A 19518-nucleotide genomic window follows, 5' to 3' on the forward strand; every position below is an offset into this window, starting at 1 on the left:
AAGGCAGGAGATGTGGATGAGTGAAGAATGACTGTGCATAGATGATACTGTGATGCAAGGAAGGGAGAGGCGGGGGGTGAGGGTAGGGGTGCTTATGTGTGAATTATATTTTGATGCAGCAGCCCGATGGGTTGTGTCCCCATTTCTTTTTCTGCGTGAGGGGACGGAGAGGGGCGAGGGTCGTCGATTAAGTGAAGCGACTTTGCTGTGGGTGTACTGTGTATTGCTGCATTGCTTCTGACCCAGGGCAGTGGGATGGATACAAGTAGGACCTATATGAGGAGTGATGGGAGAGAGGAAAGGGTGATGGAGAGGAGTGGAATGGGTGGGAGTAGGTACGTGCTTCGACTTGGCTACCTCCCATATAAGGGGGGGAAAGCTCTTAGTATATAGGTAGATGTATTCCTTCAGAAACAATATTTCTATCCCAGCTTTAATTTTTTTTCAGGGGGATTTTCCCGTCTTCTATACTGAAACACATCAATATCACCCACATCATTAATCAAATCTGAGTCCTCGAAAACAAACATCTTTGTGTAATAATAGTATGATGAACACGAAACAGACAAAACATTATCTCTTTTTCTAAAAGGTATACAATGAATACAAGAATATGTGCGTATATCTGGTATGAAGCAGGAAATCTTGGGACAGTTATGATTTTGTTAGGTTGGCAACACTGCATAACAGTTGACATATGTAAACAAAAGTGGTTCCCGGAAGGAAGTTAGGATTTATCATGGACGACCAAATATTTTCGTGATTGTAGACCTAGGAAAGCACCACACTATTGTTGCAGTAGTGGGAAAGGAAGGTAAAATTTTGTATAATGTTGTTCCTTGTGCATAAAAAAGAAAGCGTCAAACTTTTCGTTTTGTTTCTGTATAAGGTTCTTCATTATTTTGTTATTTTGTGCCTTTAATCACCCTGTACTTAGAGGTTTCGACAAATTTATATAGTTGTGGTCTATAAAGGAAGATTATCCAGAAACATGGCAAAGTAAATGGAAAGGGAAATCACCCAGATCATGGAGCTTAGGAGAAACATGGAAAATAGGTGTCAACAAATCCAAATCGAAATGATACCAGTTGTGAAGTAAGGAAGTTCAAGCCAAGACCAATAACTGTAGGAAGTGAAATCATAAACTTCTTCAAGTCAGGCAAGTTACTGAGCCTTAAATTGACCCAGCGAGGTATAAGGACATGTGTGCAACAGATTAAATGAAGCAAAGGTCATTGTGGTGAAGCTAAGAATATTTAAAGCAATGGCGGAGAAAACCAAGGTTATACCTATATAAAGCTTTAGTAAGGCCCATAATAAGATATCCACACGTCTCTCTCAACACCCAATCCAATAACTAGCATCAGTTATTATAAAGTTTTCAAAATGGTTTCCTTAGATTCGCCAGTGGACAAAAAAACTAAACCCGAACTTAACATCAGATTCTACCACATGTCGAGATGAATTTGGGAAAAACTGCTCAAGGATCACACTATTCCTCAGCCAGCTCCTTCATCCACTCAGAGTCAATGTTTAGTAGTCATAGGTTGTTACCTGTGATGTCATTTCAACATGTATGCAGTCACCCACTTGGTCCTCTACCTTCCGTTTCCATACTGAAAATCTTGTTAATATACAAGTCTAGTCCCACTCTAAGAATATGGCCCAGCCATCCAAGTCTTGAAGCTCTGATAGTGTGTGTTACCTGTGGTTGTTGTGTTAATTCACAAACTTCTTAGGCCTACATCCTTCTTCATACTTTGAGCTCTGTGTCAAATTTGAGTCCACATATCATCTTTAGTTTATCATTATTGAAGCTTAAGATTCCCTTTTCTATGACAGATGTTAAACTAATTGTATAGACCCAATTATTTGGATCTTGTCTGTCCATCCTTTTCATTAGATTTGGCTTTAAATTCTTTTAATGTTTTTCTGAATCTTTTAAGTTAATCTTGCAGGTCTCATACAAGAGAACCAGGGCAGTGGTTTGATTGATTTATTCCAAATGTTGATGCATCTGTATAGAAAGCTATGTTTCTTGATATCCCAAAGCCACCATGTCTTTTTTTTTCATGATTTCTTATCATTTCTATCCCAGATAAGATCTTCCATGTCAACTTTGTTCCTTCCATTGTTCAGAACTGCATCCTTTTACTTTCTTCATCTAATGAGAGCAGATCCAGATTTGTGACCTTTTCTAATATGACCTGTCTACTTGTCCATGTGCAAGGCATACAACTACCTTTCCACCCATGAACTTACTCATAGCTTCCATAGAAAAGGTAGACTTTCATCTATCATTGAATCAGCAACCATCACCTAAACACCAGCTTGGGGAAGCTGGCCACACTTCTTAATAAAAAGAGCTTCTCACCCTTCCATGTCTGATGTCAGATGCTCATCAGCTGTTCAAACAGTACACATTTGGGTCATAGATTTAGAGCAGAGTTTCTTCCGGACTCAGTAAGCAGGTCTGAGGCCATTCAAATTGAAATAACCCTTACCTTATCCTATAGTCCAAATATTATACCCAAAGATCAATGAGAGGTTGTGAAGACAGTTGCCAACAGATGTGGGAGTGGGTTTCCAGTCAGTGGAACTCAAGGTTACAGTGATGATTTTCAAGACAGAGAAGATCTGCCCCCTTTAATTATCATCCAAAGAAGTCCGGAATTTTTGTTTTCAGTCAGTCCGTGAATCAGTTCCTCTGTTACCCCTGGTTTTTCATGCAGGAGGACCACAACGAAACCAACAAAGGCCACCAACTTTTCTTGCACTCCTGTCTGATCTACATACCACCATCAAATCACCTTTCTTTCTTCTTTCCTCCAATGTGGGTGGTCCCAATTTTCTCATCTCACCTTGTGTCATATCAGCCATGCTAGGAGTCATGTCAGTTGTGGTTCTGATATTGTGCTTCATTCCACTTGCTAAGACCTGTCTTATAATTCTTTCTTTTGAGTTCCATAAACATATATACTTTTTAGATTTCCATGTGCTAGATATTTGAACTTGGGAAATAATGTGTGCAATTTTAACCAGGAATTGTTCTATAATGTGGTAATTTAGGAAATTGATTCAAGTACTCCAACTTTTTCCACAACATGCACTTCTGAAACTTGTTATTGTTCGGGGTCAGAACCAGGAGAAGTCATACCGACATCGATATAGTTTTGAATTACGTTGCAGGACTATCAAAGGTATCATGGCCAGGATCTCGGAGGGGGTAGTTTGGATCATGAATAATGATGCATATAGAGTTTCCAGCCAAAACAATGAACTTGATTAAGCCAGAAAATAGAGATTGTTTGCACCTATATGTGCTGTTAGGACTTTTTTCTTGTTTTATCTATACGGAGGTAATGGATCGCGAATTTTGAGAGGACGGGTAAACTTGGTAGCCAAAACTTCGTCTCTTTATAGTTCTGATTATTGAAATAATTGACATGAGGGTGAAAATGAAAAAAATATTGATTCTTCGTGTCGAGCAATTATTTCTCTTCATGGAAATAGTATTTCGAATAGTATTTGTTTACAGTTTGTTTGAAACAAGAAGAAAAATCGTGGATGTGTTATTTTCATTGTGCCAAATGCATTTGGCAGGTTATTTGGATAGGTGTTCAACATAATTGTTTCGATAAAATTTCGCTGCACACGGTAAAGGTGTAGCTTGTAAACAATAGCGATGTTCGTTGCACGTTTAACTTGTAAACAGTGACGAAAACTGACGATGAATCATTTGAACTATTACTATAGGAATACATGGGATCTTTAAGAAAGGTGTGAAGTGGTGATTTATGCAATTCGGGTTATATCGCACATAGAATCGCTCAATTAAAATATTTTTGTTTTGTTTTTGATAGAAACAAGCTGAATTGCATTGTTTACATGAATCGGGGTCGACAGAATTTTTGTATAGACTAGAGCTCATGTACCGGGTAAGGGTGTTTAATATATTGTAGTTACCAGTATTAGTCCAAACATAACATTGATCCGAGGAATTATCCTCTGCCCTGCAGTGAGAATTGGAATAACTGGCATGTTTAAAGGGCCTAGTTACTAAGTTAGTTAATTCTATTTCACATACTACTAGATTTCACACAGTGTGACAATTATAACATTAAAAACATTTTTCAAATTGAATTGAATTTTCCATACATTCTAATTTTGGGGTGCCCATTGAATTAGTTGGGTAGGTAGTACATTGTTATAGTTTTCATTTTTGTGTTTCTTCAGTTATATATTTTCATGTAAGTAAACACTAGTTAATAGGTTAAAATAGCTACAGTGTAGTGTGCCACACTTGACTGTTAATGCAGTCAGTGGTAAGGAATTGGCCATGGCATTACATGTTCTAGTAGCCTTCTTCCTACCCCAGGCACCCTCTGACATTTAAAGTCTAAGAAGTAAGGATGACATGGTGACGGTCTTGCCGAATCAATCTGATAAAAGTCTCAAAAGCTAGGAATTAATTTTTCTAACAAAAGAGAGAATGTCATTAAGTTATTAACACCTGACCTATTTACTGCAAGAAGCAGTCTAACACTTTTTTGTGGGTCTAGGAACATCCAATCTTTACTTTGCAGAAAATATTCTGAAATTGTTTTTCTTTTAAAAACATGTTTCCTGATTAGCTTTTACACTGATTTAATAGAATTTAACATTTAGTATATTAATAGTCACACATTTCTTTACGTGCCTTACCCCAACAGTCTACTGTTGGGGACCATGTAGGAAATTGGAATTGTGGATATTGAAAACAAGGAAAATGAGCGATACCTAATATGAACAGATATTGTATTTATTCAAATCAGTAAGACAGCTGTTGGAAAAAGGTGTTATTTACCCTACCCGATCCTGACCATAACCTTACCTAACCTGGTATACCTGTTCAAGTCAAGGTATCTAGTTATATTAATTTCATTTTAATAAATGAAGAAGCTCAGAAAAGTCATATGTAATGGGACTGATATATTTTGATTGTGGTAAAAATTTGAAGCAAATTTGGCTCTAAAGAGTAATTTGTGGTGATTATTTGTAGAAATGAAAATCCTATTGCTCATTGCCAGGTACCTGAAGGCTGCAGGTTTTCTGGAAGGACCAGGGGCAATGGATCGGCTGATTGAAAATTCCGTATAAAGATGCAAATGTGATATATATCATTAACCTCTTTAATATGAGTCAAATATTTACACGCACATCAGGTTGCCTGATGTACGATGATGTATTAAAAAGATATAAAGTTATTGTAATTTTTTAGAAATAGATATCTGTGCAATATAGCTATAGAAAATTAAATATTAATTTTGTAAATTATAATACATCATTGTACATACATACATATACCAAAGGCTTTTTTCCCCTACACAGGGGGTAGCCAAAAAGAAAAAGGCATAGAAACCACTCCCACCCATTCCATTTCCTATACATTCCACTCCCCTCCACCCTCCTCCCTCCCTCTTATCTTGGCACCTCCTCGATGACGGGTCATCCCTGCATCCTGTCCACTGCCCTGGGTCAGAAGCAGTGTTGCAAGACACAGCACATCCACAGCCAGGGCGCTTCATAAATTCAGCCCCCCCCCTCCGTCCCCTCATGCAGAAAAGGAGAAATCTCTTTGGGCTGCATCAAAATTTTTTCATATATCAATGTACATATACCATGCATACATATATCAAAGGCTTTTTCCCCCTTACACAGGGGGTAACCAAAAAGAAAAAGGCATAGAAATCACTCCCACCCATTTTATTTCCCATATATTCCACTCCCCTCCACCCTCCTCCCTCCCTCCTATCTTGGCACCTCCTGGATGACGGGTCATCCCTGCATCCTGTCCACTGCCCTGGGTCAGAAGCAGTGTCACAAGATGCAGCACATCCACAGCAAGGCCGCTTCATAAATTCGGGACCCCCCCCCCCCACGTCCCCTCATGCAGAAAAGGAGAAGACGGGGAGAAATCCCTTCGGGCTGCATCAAATTTTTTCTCATACATACTTCCTCACCCCTCATCCCCCACCCACTCCCCCTCATGCATCACAGCCTCAATGTAATGTACATTCTTCTTTGTGGAAGTCAATAACAGAAAAAGTTACAAAAAGTGATACTCAAAAGAATGTAGCTGCTCCGACTGCTTGAGATACCATCTTTGTTTTGGTAAATGCGGAGGTTGAAGAAATTGAAATAAGATAAACTTGTCTATTGTAACCTAACCTGCATTTAGTAATACCTGTAATTCTAGAGGTCATCAGGATTATAGTCTTCGACCTCCCAATCTATCAAAACAAAGATGGTATCTCAAGGAGTTGATGGGACTCTGTGATTCACTTTTAGCAGTATTTTCTGTCACTGATTTTTGTCAAGAAAAACATATATTACGTTGGTGTATTATAATTTACAAAATTAATATTGAATTTTCTAATGCTATATCACGAAAGTGTGCACTTCTAAAAAGAAATACCAAAGCTACTGCTTTTATACTCGTTCTTTTTCACCCTGAATAAATATATCGTCACAGAAAACATGATCAGGCCTGGTCACAGAACACGGGGGGTCACACAGCTACAACTACAAAATAAATAGAATCAGGAAGCCGACGCGGCATCCTCATGGATCAAGATGCATACATAGGCATCATCATATTGAAGAGGTTAAAAGAAATTATCTGAGCTGCGTTGCCAGGTGTTTCCTGATTCTTCTGTATGCCATCAGTCTTGTACAAGAGAGACCAGGGACAACAGATTGACTAATTGATTGATTGTGAATCATCCAACAATTAGGGGTTTATGTTTTTTTTTTAGGTTTAGGAAAGGTTTATACAAAGGCAAATGCTCAACATCTACAGGTTTACCATATCCTTCAGACTGTACTTTATGGTAATCAGTATTCATATTTTTATGTATTGACCATATATCAATGTTTTCTCAAGGAAATTGTTTTCAATAACATTGTCAGAAACAATAGTAGTGTTATCTATTTTTTTATGTAATAAATTGTGGCAGCAAATTGGAAGTGATTAAGGGAGAGAGACTGGAGGAAGTGGATAGCTTTAGATACTTGGATGTGAATGTGGCAGGAAAGGGAGGAGAGGAGGTAGAATGTAGATTGAGAGAAACAAGTAAATGCCTTGGGGGATTAAAATGTGTAATAAGAAATAGACATTTGGGAATGGATGCTAAGAGATGGTATGAAGGAGTGATTGTACCGACAGCACTGTATGGGGGAGAAACATGGAACATAAGAGAGAAAGAGTTTTAATGTGCTTGAGATGAGATGCCTGTGAAGTATGGGAGGGGTTACTAGGCTGGATAGAATGAGAAAGGAGGAGGAGAGTGGGGATGGAAAAGGAGTTGGGAGATAGGGTTGGTGAAAGAGTATTGGGATGGTTTGAACATCTGGATAGAGTGAGTGAAGAAAGATCAGTAAAAGAGGTGTGGAAGGCAGAGGTAGGAGTGAATATGAGGAGGCGACCAAGGATGAGATGGATGGATGGGTCAAAGGGGCATTGGGAAAGAGGGTAACGTGTGTTGAGGAAGGACAGGAGAAGACAGAAGATAGGAGTGAATGGAGAATGGTTGTATATGGATAATGGTGTGATGCATGGAAATGTGTGGCTGGGGATTGGGGGGTGAGGGAGTGTGTGAATGATATTTTGGCATAGCCCAAAGTGATTTCTTCCCATCTCCTTTTCTGCATGAGGGGACGAAGAGGGAGTGGGTTGCCAATTAAAGGAAGCAGCCTTGCAGTGGATATGCTGTGTCTTGCTCCATTACTTCTGATCCAGGGCAGTGGGCGAGATGCAGGGATGACCCATCATCCAGGAGGAGCCAAGATAAGAGGGAGGGATGGGGGTGAATGGGAATGGAGTATGTGGGGATGCAATGGGTGGAAGTGAATTTTATGCTTTTGTTTTTGGCTACCTCCTTTGTAAGGAGGAAAAAGCCATTGGTACATGTATGTAATAAAAATAACAACATGGATAACTAGTTGAAGGTTATCTTTTGGTATATACAGTGTGAATTTGTTCATTGAGTGCTAAATTATGAATGTTTTGTTTTAAACAAGTTGTCTCTCCTTAATTATTCAGTATATAACCTATCTAATATAATTTTCAGGTAAATAAAAACTCAAAATGAGTGGAACAAGGTGGAATGTGGAGAAATATCGATCTCCATATGAAAGTGAGGACCATTGGAAATTAAAACGTGACTTCATGTTAGCCCACATGGATCGAATAGAAGAAGACAGATTGGTCTGCCTTGCTCAAGTATACTTCAACATTGAACTCCTTGGATGCAGGTAGTGGAAGAAATCTTTATTTTTGATACAAAGAAGGAGGGTTGCCTTGTAAATGAAGTGGCCCTGCTGTGGATGTACTGTGTCTTGCTGCATTGCTTCTGACCTGAGCAGCAGGCACTTGGGAAGCATAATGAAAAGTAGCTAAGTAATAAGAGGGCAGGGAATGAATACATGACAGTGGTAGTGATTAGGAACAGATTGAGAATGAGTCCATTTTTTTACAGTTTGTTTATTTGAACAAAGTGGGAATATAGAATATAGACAAAAGAAACAATATAGATTTAATATATCTAGACTTTGCAAAAGCTTTTGATACCGTCCCACACGAAAGACTACTTACTAAATTAGCTTTGCATGGAATAAGTGGTAGCCTATTAGGTTGGACTAGTAATTGGTTGAATGGTCGAAAACAGAGAGTTGTTTTAAATGGAAAAACTTCTGGATGGAAAAGTGTTGCAAGTGGAGTTCCTCAGGGTTCCGTTCTTGGGCCACTTCTTTTCATAGTATATATAAATGATATAGACCATGGACTAAAATCTACTGTTTCCAAATTTGCTGATGATACAAAACTGTGCGGAGTGGCAAATGATCACTCAAACCAATTAGATATTCAAGTAGATTTAGATAAATTACAGCAATGGTCTGAAAAGTGGCTAATGAAATTTAACACAAGTAAATGCAAGGTAATGCACATAGGTAAAAATAACAGTAAGTACGATTACAAGTTATTTGGTAATTCGTTAACAAAAGTGGATAGTGAAAAAGATCTTGGCGTAATTATCAGTAACGACCTCAAATCATCCAAGCAGTGTATTTCAGCCTCTGAGAAAGCAAATAAGATTCTAGGACTGATTGCGCGATCTTTTGATTTCAAAAGTCCATCACTCATTACCAAGCTATATAAATCGTTAGTTCGTCCACATTTGGAATATGCTGTTTCTGTATGGTCACCGAATCTCATTAAAGACATTGATAGACTGGAAAAAGTACAACGGCGAGCCACAAAACTGATTCCAAATATCAAAAATAAATCATACGAAAATCGACTAAAACACATGAATCTGTTTTCCCTAAAAAAGCGTAGACTCAGAGGTGACTTGATACAGGTCTTTAAGATTTTAAAGGGAATTGACATCAAAAGTGACAAAATTTTCACATTGAATGAGAATCAGACAAGAAACAATGGTCTCAAACTATCCGGAAATAGATTCAATTTGGAAGTAGGTAGAAACAACTTTGCCAACCGTGTAGTAAATGAATGGAATAAACTTCCTGCACAGGTAGTGCAATGTAGTTCAGTTCGAAGCTTTAAGAATCAGTTAGATAAATACCTAAGATGCTGTAATGATTATAATTTATCTTATATTATTTGTTTTTGTTTTGTTATCATTTGTCTGTCTGATTTTCATTTATTATTAGTTATATGTCAATTTATCAGTATTTACTATTTACCTGTTTGTTTATTATTCAACTATACCTATGCATTTATTTATGTATTTTATTTGTTATTTACATTATTATAGTTTTTATTTATTGTTTTATTATTAATATGATTTTTTTTTCGCATCCGACCTAGATATGGATCAAAAGGTCTCCTGTCGGCATGCTCCGCCTTTGTAATCCTTTGTAATCTAGTTACTTTTATCTTCATGTGTGGGACTGGCACTGTGGTCCTTCATGTGGTTAAGTTGATTCTGATAGTATTTTCATCATTTCTTTATACTTTTCCTACCATTGAAGCATATGCCTTTCATTTAGGGAAAATTGACCTCATTTTTCCTTTTTCACATCAGCAAATCTTCATATATAGGGGATTCCTTGTACATTAGTATGAGTGATAAACTGTGATCAGATTCTGTACTACTTTTCAAATCATTTCAGGTATCCGGCAAAAACAATGGAGGAGGTTAATGAGCTTGCCAAGGAAATTGGCTTAGGTTATAAGCAAAAGAAGAAAAATATGCTCAAGAGAACATTTGTTCCTGCCTCAGATGCTGCAGAAGCCAAAGTGAGGGGCACTGGTAAGTGTTTATGATTAACCAGAAGGTTGTTTATCTGTTGTTGGGAAGTTAGCATGTAAGATATGAATAGACAAGATACATATATGTACCAATGGCTTTTCCCCTTTACAAAGGAGGTAGCCAAAGTCAAAGGTATAAATCCACTCACACCCATTTCATCCCCACATACTCCCCTCCCATTCACCACCCCTCCCTCCCTCTTTTCTTGGCTCCTCCTGGATGATGGGTTATCCCTGTATCTCACCCACTGCCCTGGGTCAGAAGCAATGCAGCAAGACACAACACATCCACAGCAAGACCATTTCATGTAATCAGTGACCCCCTCCTCTATATAGACAAGATACAAACCATTATTTGTTATGGCTTATTCAAAAGCCTTGTCATTATGTGTGAGTTTTTTCTCTTTCACCCTTTGGTCCCTTGCCATGCCAAAATTGTTAGTGTCGTTGAAGTGTTGAAAAAATGGCAGTGAGGCTGTGATATTGCCAGGTTTAAAACATTTAGACCTGGCAATATCACAGGTGGTTGTGCCTATGACACTGTATGGGATGGAGACTTAGAATTTAAGAGAAGCAGAAAGGAGAAGTTTAGATGAGATGTAGTGTCTGAGAAATATGGTAGCAGTTGCAATGTCAGATAGAGTGAGAAATGAAGAGAAGAGTGGGGTTGTTGTTGTTGTTGTTGTTGTTGTCGTTGTCGTTCCCTAGACTGTCTGTCCGAGCAGTCCCGTCTCCCCAAGGAAGGCCACAGCCGAAACTGGGTTTTCCCACAAATCCTTTATAGAGTGTATGTTGTGTTGTTTGCGTGCATGATTGTGTATAATGCAGTCTTTCATTATGTGTTGTATGGTATGGGGTGAAGTGTTACATCCCTCTACATCAACAACACTCTAATACCACACACAAACACACCGAAAATTCTTGGTGTAACATACGATACATCCATGTCTTTCAAACAACACCTCACAAACATAAAAAACAAATGCACACCTAGACTTATCGCACTTAAGTCAATCACTGGAACAACATTTGGACAAAACAAAGAAACTAATATAACAATATACAAACAATGCATACGCTCAGTGATGAATTATGCGAGTCCTGCATGGGCTCCTAATCTCAGTGAGACACACCACAACACCCTTCAAATCATACAAAACAAAGCCCTAAAAACAATTACAGGCTGCACAAATACAACACCTACAGACCATTTACACCATGAAACAAAAGTCCTCAAAGTCAAGGACCACCTCGACATGAGAGGCACACAAACACTTGCTGCAGCCACCACAAACACATCACACCCGCTACACTGCATAGCAGAACACCCACACACACCAAGAAACATTAAAACTACACCCAAAGACCTTTATTACGCACAGATACTCTCTTCTCTTCCTCCACAACCACCAAATACCAGCCTCCGGAAACATATTCATAATCATATCACTCACCGCTCCATCAACACACTGAAAGACAACACACTGCTGCATGCCAGACCCCCTGATATCCACCCTTCTGAATCCTCTCTCCCACGAAAGGACAGAGTCCACTTGGCCAGACTGTATGCGGTCACCACCCAGCACTTCTAAGCTACCAGAAGAGGCTGGACGACCGTGTTGTGAACAGAAGAGTGGGGTTGGAGGAGGTGGCAGATGGTACTGATGAAAGATTATTGGGATGGTTTGGACACATGGAAAGAATGAATGAAAAAAAAAAGAGCAAAAAGGTGTGTTAAACAGAGTTGGATGGAGTGAACATGAGGGGATGACTGAGGATGAGATGGATGGATGGAGTGAAAAGGGTTTTGAGGAAGAGGGAATGTCTGTTGAGTAAGGGAAGGAGAAGGCAGGGGGAGAGGGATGAGTGGAGGGTATGAATATATTTATTACAAAGACCTTGCACAACTTTTATTTGTTGATCAAAGAGTGGTGTATTCACAGTATGATCATTATCACAATAAGTTAATAAGGTAGTTATTTGTCTTCTTTTATTCAGGAGCAAAACAGCCAGCAGTTACGTCACATAACGGACCACAAATATCGTTTAATATGGACACAGCAAAACCCTCACAACCTTCAAAAAAGAATGTACCACTTAGCCAAAAACCTGTTGCCTTTGTGAAGGGAACCACAGTTGCACCTAAGGAGCCAGATCCACCAACAAACTCCATGTCAGTCCAGTTTGAACCACCAAAGTCCACGTTTCCAGAAGATTCCACATCACCTGAAATACCACCAACAACATCCATACCACCGCCATTTCTGCCAGCAGAATCCATACCACCTCAGTGCCAACCAGAAAATTCTCCACCACCTCAGTGTCCTCCAGCCACACTTGTACCTAAGAGCCCTTCTGTAAGATCTACACCACCTGAAACCCCAGCAGAAAACCAACTTATTGCTAATCCAGCTATTGAGGAGTACCTGAGAGCATGGGACAGTCCATACCTGGAAACTGGCTTTATGCTCGATCCTGTTGATCCCTCCATACCCCCTGGTGCGCTGAGGAAAGTTGTTGGTACGCAGACTGTGCACTCGGGTGCTATAACAGGAGGCCTTACACAGTTTGAAGGAATGCCGCATCAAACTCCACTGGTCAACTTTGCAACGCCACCACCTCCTATACCATTCCATCGAACAATGTGGGGACCAGAAGCCGAAACAGGACATAATCTCACATTGGACACGTGAGTAAATTTATCAAAGCATGTGATGTTGAATGCACAAATTGGATGAAACAACAGCGTGTGCAAACACCATACAAGAATTTAAGAACAAACTAGATGTTGCGAGATACAAAGACGGGTCACTACAAGCACAGCTTCCCTTCTCATATAGTACATGCATACATATACCAAAGGCTTTTTCCCCCTTACATGGGAGGTAGCCAAAAAACAAAGGCATGAAAACCATTCCCACCCATTCCATCCTTAATACACTCCACTCCCCTCCACCCTCCACCCTCCCTCTTATCTTGGCACCTCCTGGATGACGGGTCATCCCTGCATCTTGTCAACTGCCCTGGGTCAGAAGCAGTGTCGTAAGACACAGCACATCCACAGCAAGGCTACTTCATTAAATCAGTAACCCCCCCCCCCATATAATACAACTAGGTTGATACATACATACATACATATACCAAGGCTTTTTCCCCCTTCCAAGGGAGGTAGCCAAAAAGGGAAAGGCATAAAAACACTCCCACCCATTTCATCCCTAAATACACTCCACACCCCTCCCACCCTCCCTCTCATCCGAGCACCTCCCGGATGACGGGCCATCCCTGCACCCTGCCCACCGCCCCGGGTCAGAAGCAGCGTCGCAAGACACAGTACATCCACAGCAAGTCCGCTCCACCCAATCGGCGACCCCCCCCCTCCGTCCCCCCTTGCACCCAAGGAGAGGACGGGGATACAGCCCCTCGGGCTGCGTCAACCAACCCTCCCACCCACCACCCCACCCCCCACCCCCCCGCCCATTCCTCCCCATGCAGCCACAACACCATCCACATACTAGGTTGTTACACACACAAATATATATGTGTATATATATTTTTAGATATGTGTATATATATGTGTATATATATATATATATATATATATATATATATATATATATATATATATATACACACACACACACACACACACACACACACACACACACACACACACACACACACATACATACATACATCAAGGACTTTTTTCCCTTTACAAGTAAGGTAGCCAAAGTCAATAGGCATAAATCCACTCCCACCCATTTCATCCCCACACACTGCCCTCCCATTCACCTCCCCTCCATCCCTCTTTTCTTGGCTCCTGGATGACGGGCCATCCCTGCATTTCGCCCACTGCCCTGGGTCAGAATCAGTGCAGCAAGGCACAGCACATCCATATCAAGGCTGCTTCATTTAATTGGCAACCCCCTCCCCCCTCTCCATCCCCTCATACAGAAAAAGAGAACACTGAGAGAAATCCCTTTGGGGTGTGTCAAAATATCATTCATACATAATAAATCCCTAACCCCATCCTCCATCCATTCCCTATCATGCACCACAGCATCATGCCAGTACATACACAAACAGACACCCCACTCTTTCTAACTGCCCCTTGCACCCCATCCATCCAGCTCATCCTTGGTTGCCTCCTCATGTTCACTCAATCCACCTCTGCCTTCCACACTTATTAATCTTTCTTCACACATTCTTTCCATATGTCCAAACCATCCCAATAATCTTTCATCAACTCTATCCCCCAACTCCTTTTCAACTTCCGTTCTCCTCCTCATCTCGTTTCCCACATTATCCAGCCTAGTAACCCCTACCATACTTCTCAGACATTTCATCTCAAACACATTTAAACTCTACTTCCCATATGCTCTATGTTTCTGCTCCATACAGTGCTGTCAGCACAATCACCCCTTCATACAATCTCCTCTTAGCATCCATTTCCAAATGTCTATTTATACTTTTTAATCCTCCCAAGGCATTTACTTGCTTCTCTCAATCTACATTCTACCTCTGCCTCCACTCTTCCCTTTCCTGCCACATTTGCCCTCAAGTATCTAAAGCTATCCACTTCCTCTAGCTTCTCTTCCTTTATACTCTTGACTGCCCATAACAGCTTTCCCCCAATCCTATATATCTATTAAACTTCCTACAGTGCCTTCCAGTCTACCCTGCCATAAGCCTTTTCCAAATTCTTAAAGGCCCTAAAAACATCCTTACATTTTACTGAAGCTTTTTCATCTGATTTACCACAAAAATCTAATCTATGCAAACTTTACCTTTCCTAAACCCTCTCATCCTCACCTATTACACCTTCAGTTCCTTTCAATTAAAGCCCTCCCATAAGCCTTCCCAGCTACACTCAACAGGCTAATCCCTCTGAAACTACTACAATCATACTTGTCCCCTTGTATATACACACATATGTAAATGTGTGTGTAAATATGTATATTATATATATGTGTGTATGTATATATATATATATATATATATATATATATATATATATATAATATATGTATGTATGTATTTACCTAGTTGTAATATATGGGAGGGGAGCTACGCTTGTGGTGACCCGTCTTTGTAGCTCTCCGCATCAGGTTTTATCTTAAAATCTTGTATAGTGTTTGCACATACTGTTTTGTTGTCTAATTTGTTCCATGTATTTATCGCTCTGTGTGGGAAACTGTTCCTTTTCAAGTTTTTTCTATAACTATCCTTTTTCAGTTTTTTTTCCATGTCCTCTCGTTTTACCGTTGTCCCACACTAACAAGTCGTTCCTGTCTAAAACTTCCATTCCTTTGATTATTCTGTAGATAGTCAGCAAATCTCCTCTTTCTCTTCTTTGTTCCAGAGTTGGTAGATTAAATTTGGACAGTCTTTGCTCATATGTTAGTTCGGCGAGAGTCGGTACTAGTTTGGTTGTCGCTCTTTATAATCTTTCTAGTTTCTTAATATTATTTTTGGTCCTGGGTGTCCAAAGTGATGCTGCATATTCAAGTTTTGGTCTTATTAGTGTAGTTAGTATTTTCTTTATCATTTCTTCATCCATATAAGCAAATGCCACTTTGATGACTTCAATAAGTTGTAGGTTTCTCCGAATATTTTAATTATATGCTTATCTGGTTTCATGTCCTTTCCAATCATCACTCCAAGATCTTTTTCCGAGTTTGCTTTTTTTATTTTTTCTTCCCCAATTCTGTAATCTTTTGATATTCTGTTTTTACTCTTTCCAAATTCCATTATACTTCATTTCTTTATAATAAATTTTACTTCCCATTTTTGAGTCCAATTCTATATTGTGTCCAGATCTTGTTGCAATGAGTTGCAGTCCTCTTCTGTTTTTACCTTCTTTAGTAATTTTGCATCATCTGCAAAGAAATTCATATAGCACTCCACGCCTTCATTCATGTAATTAATGTATACGGCGAACATGATCGGGGCCAGTACTGATCCTTGCGGTACACCGCTTTTTACTTCTTCCCAGTTGGGGAATTTTTCTCTAATTACAACTCTCATTTTCCTCCCAATCAGGAAGTCTTTCATCCATTCCAATAATTTTCCTCTGATGCCACCTTTTGACTCTATCTTATTTATTAGTTTCCTATGAGGTACCTTATCGAATGCCTTATGCAGGTCCAGAAAAGCACATTCCGCCCATCCATCTCTTTCTTGTATTATGTCTACTAATCTTGTGTGTGTGTGTGTGTGTGTGTATATATATATATATATATATATATATATATATATATATATATATATATATACACACACACATGTATATATCTTGATTGATTTAAGAGAATTTGCTTAGCTTCATGTTATAGAATTGTATTATATAAATACCACATCTTTGTTTCAGTGTAGATTTGCAGAAGTATGCAGAAGACTTCCGGAACAATGACGATCCTGTTTCAGAATTTGTCATCACAACCCGAGACTATGTTGATGCTACTCCAGGAGTAATAATGTTGGAGTCATCGAGGTTTTGCAAAATACCTATTCGCTATGACTTTAAATTGGAAGGGGAGTGTATGTAAGTATAAAAATGAGTTTTAATTTGTATGGGTATATCAGTCACATCTCACAGCCTTCACAGTATTCAAGGAGCATTGAGCTGCAGCTAAGATTTCCGAATTTTTTAATTCAGCATGAATCATTATGATGCAGGTCACTCTCTTCCAATATTCCAGTGCTTTCCAGTTGTCCATGCTCTCTAGCTATCACACCCACCAATAGAACACAGAATCAGCTATCCATTGCACTTTACTGCTATTAAATCATTCAAATGGTTCTGAAATGACAGAAGATAGATACATACATACATACATATACCAAGGCTTTTTCCCCCTTCCAAGGGAGGTAGCCAAAAAGGGAAAGGCATAAAAACACTCCCACCCATTTCATCCCTAAATACACTCCACACCCCTCCCACCCTTCCTCTCATCTGAGCACCTCCTGGATGACGGGTCATCCCTGCACCCTGCCCACCGCCCTGGGTCAGAAGCAGTGTCACAGGACACAGCACATCCACAGCAAGGCCGCTTCATTTAATCGGCGACCCCCCCTCTCCGTCCCCCCTTGCATATAAGGAGAGGACGGGGAGAAATCCCTTCGGGCTGCGTCAAAACTCACTCACACACACTACCCCACCCCCATTTCTCCCCATGCAGTCACAACATCATCCATATACAACCATTCTCCACTCACCTCTGTCTTCCGTCCTCTCCCTTCCTTCCTCAACAGACATTCCCCTCTTCCCCAAAGCCCCCTTCACCCCATCCATCCACCTCATCCTAGGACGTCCCCTCATGTTCACTCCCTCCACATCTGCCTTCCATACCTCTTTTACTAGTCTTTCTTCACTCATTCTTTCCATGTGTCCAAACCATCCTAATATTCTTTCATCAACCCTCTCTCCCAAATCCTTTTTCACCCCTGTTCTCCTCCTCACCTCCTCATTTCTCACTCTATCTAGCCTAGTAACCCCCACCATACTTCTCAGACACCTCATCTCAAACACATTCAAACTCCTTCTCTCTTCTTCTCTTATGTTCCACGTTTCTGCCCCATACAGAAGATAGATAATTATCAAATTTATCCCAAACACCTGTAAGGGGGAAAAGTCCTTGGTATATGTGTATATATATATATATATATATATATATATACATATATACATATATATATATATATATATATATATATATATATATATATATATATATATATATATATATGTGTGTGTGTGTGTGTATATATATATATATATATGTGTGTGTGTGTGTGTATATATATATATATATATATATATATATATATTCACATTTTCAATTAACAAATTTCAAATCCAGAACTACCAGAACTAATGAAGCTTCTCCATTTTTATTGGCAGGAGGTGCACTTTGTTCGTTGGTAATTTTTTCAATGTAACTGTGAAAGATGCTGTCAAGAAGGCTGCCAAGGATGCAGCATCACGGGAAGCTCTTGCCCAGCTGCGGAAAAAGTGCTGGACCATCAAGGTAAGTCCTTTTTCATCTTTTGAGAAGGAGGTTGTAAAGCTTGTGGAAGAACCCATGGTGTAGATACATGCATGTGGCGGTCCTGTCATATAGTCATCATGGAGACCCATCTCTCTGTTACCAATCATGAAAACCAACCATTACCCTCTATTCCATCTATAAGGATGCAGCACCCTTGAGGGCCTGGCACTTGGTCTTCAAGCTGAGCCCAATATCTTTCTTTATCAACTTTGACTATTTCCCCCTCATTTTTTCACATGAGGAAAGCTGACAACTGGCAAGAATCCCCCTCCTCGTATCTAAACCAACAACATAGAAACAGTGCCATAGTCATGCAACATATACATCTGTCCAGTTTTTCTTCTCATAGCTCTAAGAGAGGGCTCAAGGACCATTCCTGACTACTGAAGGACTTCATGTTTCCTGTCAGTGAAACTTTGTGCAACAAATGATCTTTGGAAGAGCTCTGCCTCAGTGCCCTACATTTTGACTCAAACAGTGTGGTGGGGATGGAGCAACGCTTCATCTCCCAGGTGTTGACATGGGAAGGGTAGGTGAGTGGGTGTGCTTTGATTTTGCCAACCACCTTATAAGGGGAAAAGGGCATGGGTGTGCATAGTACTTTTGAGAGGGTGCAATGGAGATGTATAGAGTAACCAGGCAGGAGCCAGAATGATAAAAAGTGCCACCCAATATTGGAGGAGCATTAGTCAATGATAATTACTTCGAGTTTCAGATGGGGGTAATTACGAATGGAGAGAGCAAGTGGTTTGAGTTAAAGGTGGGACTGCATCAGGGTTGTGTTGGGATGCCATGGCTGTTCAATATGTACATGGATGGGATGGTGTGGGAGGTAAATGCAAGGGATTGGAAATGGTTAAAGAAAATAAATAATGTCAGGAAGTGAGTCAGTTGTTTGCTGAAGATATTGTGCTTGTGGCAGATTCAGAGTGGGGATTAAGAGAGTGACAGAGTTTGGGAAGGTGTGCAGAAAGGGAAAGTTGAAGGTAAATGTGGGTAAAAGCAAGGTGATGGGATGTACAAGGGTAGACGATGGCAGCGAGTTGGAAGTAAGTCTGGAAAGAGGCTGGAGGAGGTGGATAGCTTTAGGTATTTGGGGTTGCATGTGGCAGGAAAGGGAGTGGAAGTGGAGGTAAATTTTAGATTGAAAGA

At 39.9% G+C, this 19518-nt stretch overlaps 1 protein-coding gene across 5 annotated transcripts in view; it reads left to right on the forward strand.

The window, feature by feature from the left end:
• Positions 1-674: 674 nt before the first annotated feature.
• The window catches only part of LOC143028382 (uncharacterized), a 45400-nt gene continuing 26556 nt past the window's right edge, over positions 675-19518 (forward strand). For 3 of the 5 annotated variants that reach the window (XM_076190369.1, XM_076190366.1, XM_076190370.1), the window contains exons 1-6: positions 675-814; positions 8112-8295; positions 10177-10316; positions 12314-13004; positions 16686-16859; positions 18219-18345. In XM_076190369.1, the coding sequence (XP_076046484.1) occupies positions 8129-8295; positions 10177-10316; positions 12314-13004; positions 16686-16859; positions 18219-18345 (1299 nt within the window). In that variant the 5' untranslated portion in view covers positions 675-814; positions 8112-8128. Of the gene's footprint in view, positions 815-3672; positions 3781-3915; positions 3939-8111; positions 8296-10176; positions 10317-12313; positions 13005-16685; positions 16860-18218; positions 18346-19518 lie in introns of those variants that run through there. The other 2 variants (XM_076190367.1, XM_076190368.1) reach the window with 2 other exon arrangements.

Source organism: Oratosquilla oratoria, chromosome 9, assembly GCF_046742065.1.
Source record: "Oratosquilla oratoria isolate Oo_2021 chromosome 9, ASM4674206v1, whole genome shotgun sequence".
In the NCBI taxonomy this organism is placed as follows: Eukaryota; Metazoa; Arthropoda; class Malacostraca; order Stomatopoda; family Squillidae; genus Oratosquilla; species Oratosquilla oratoria.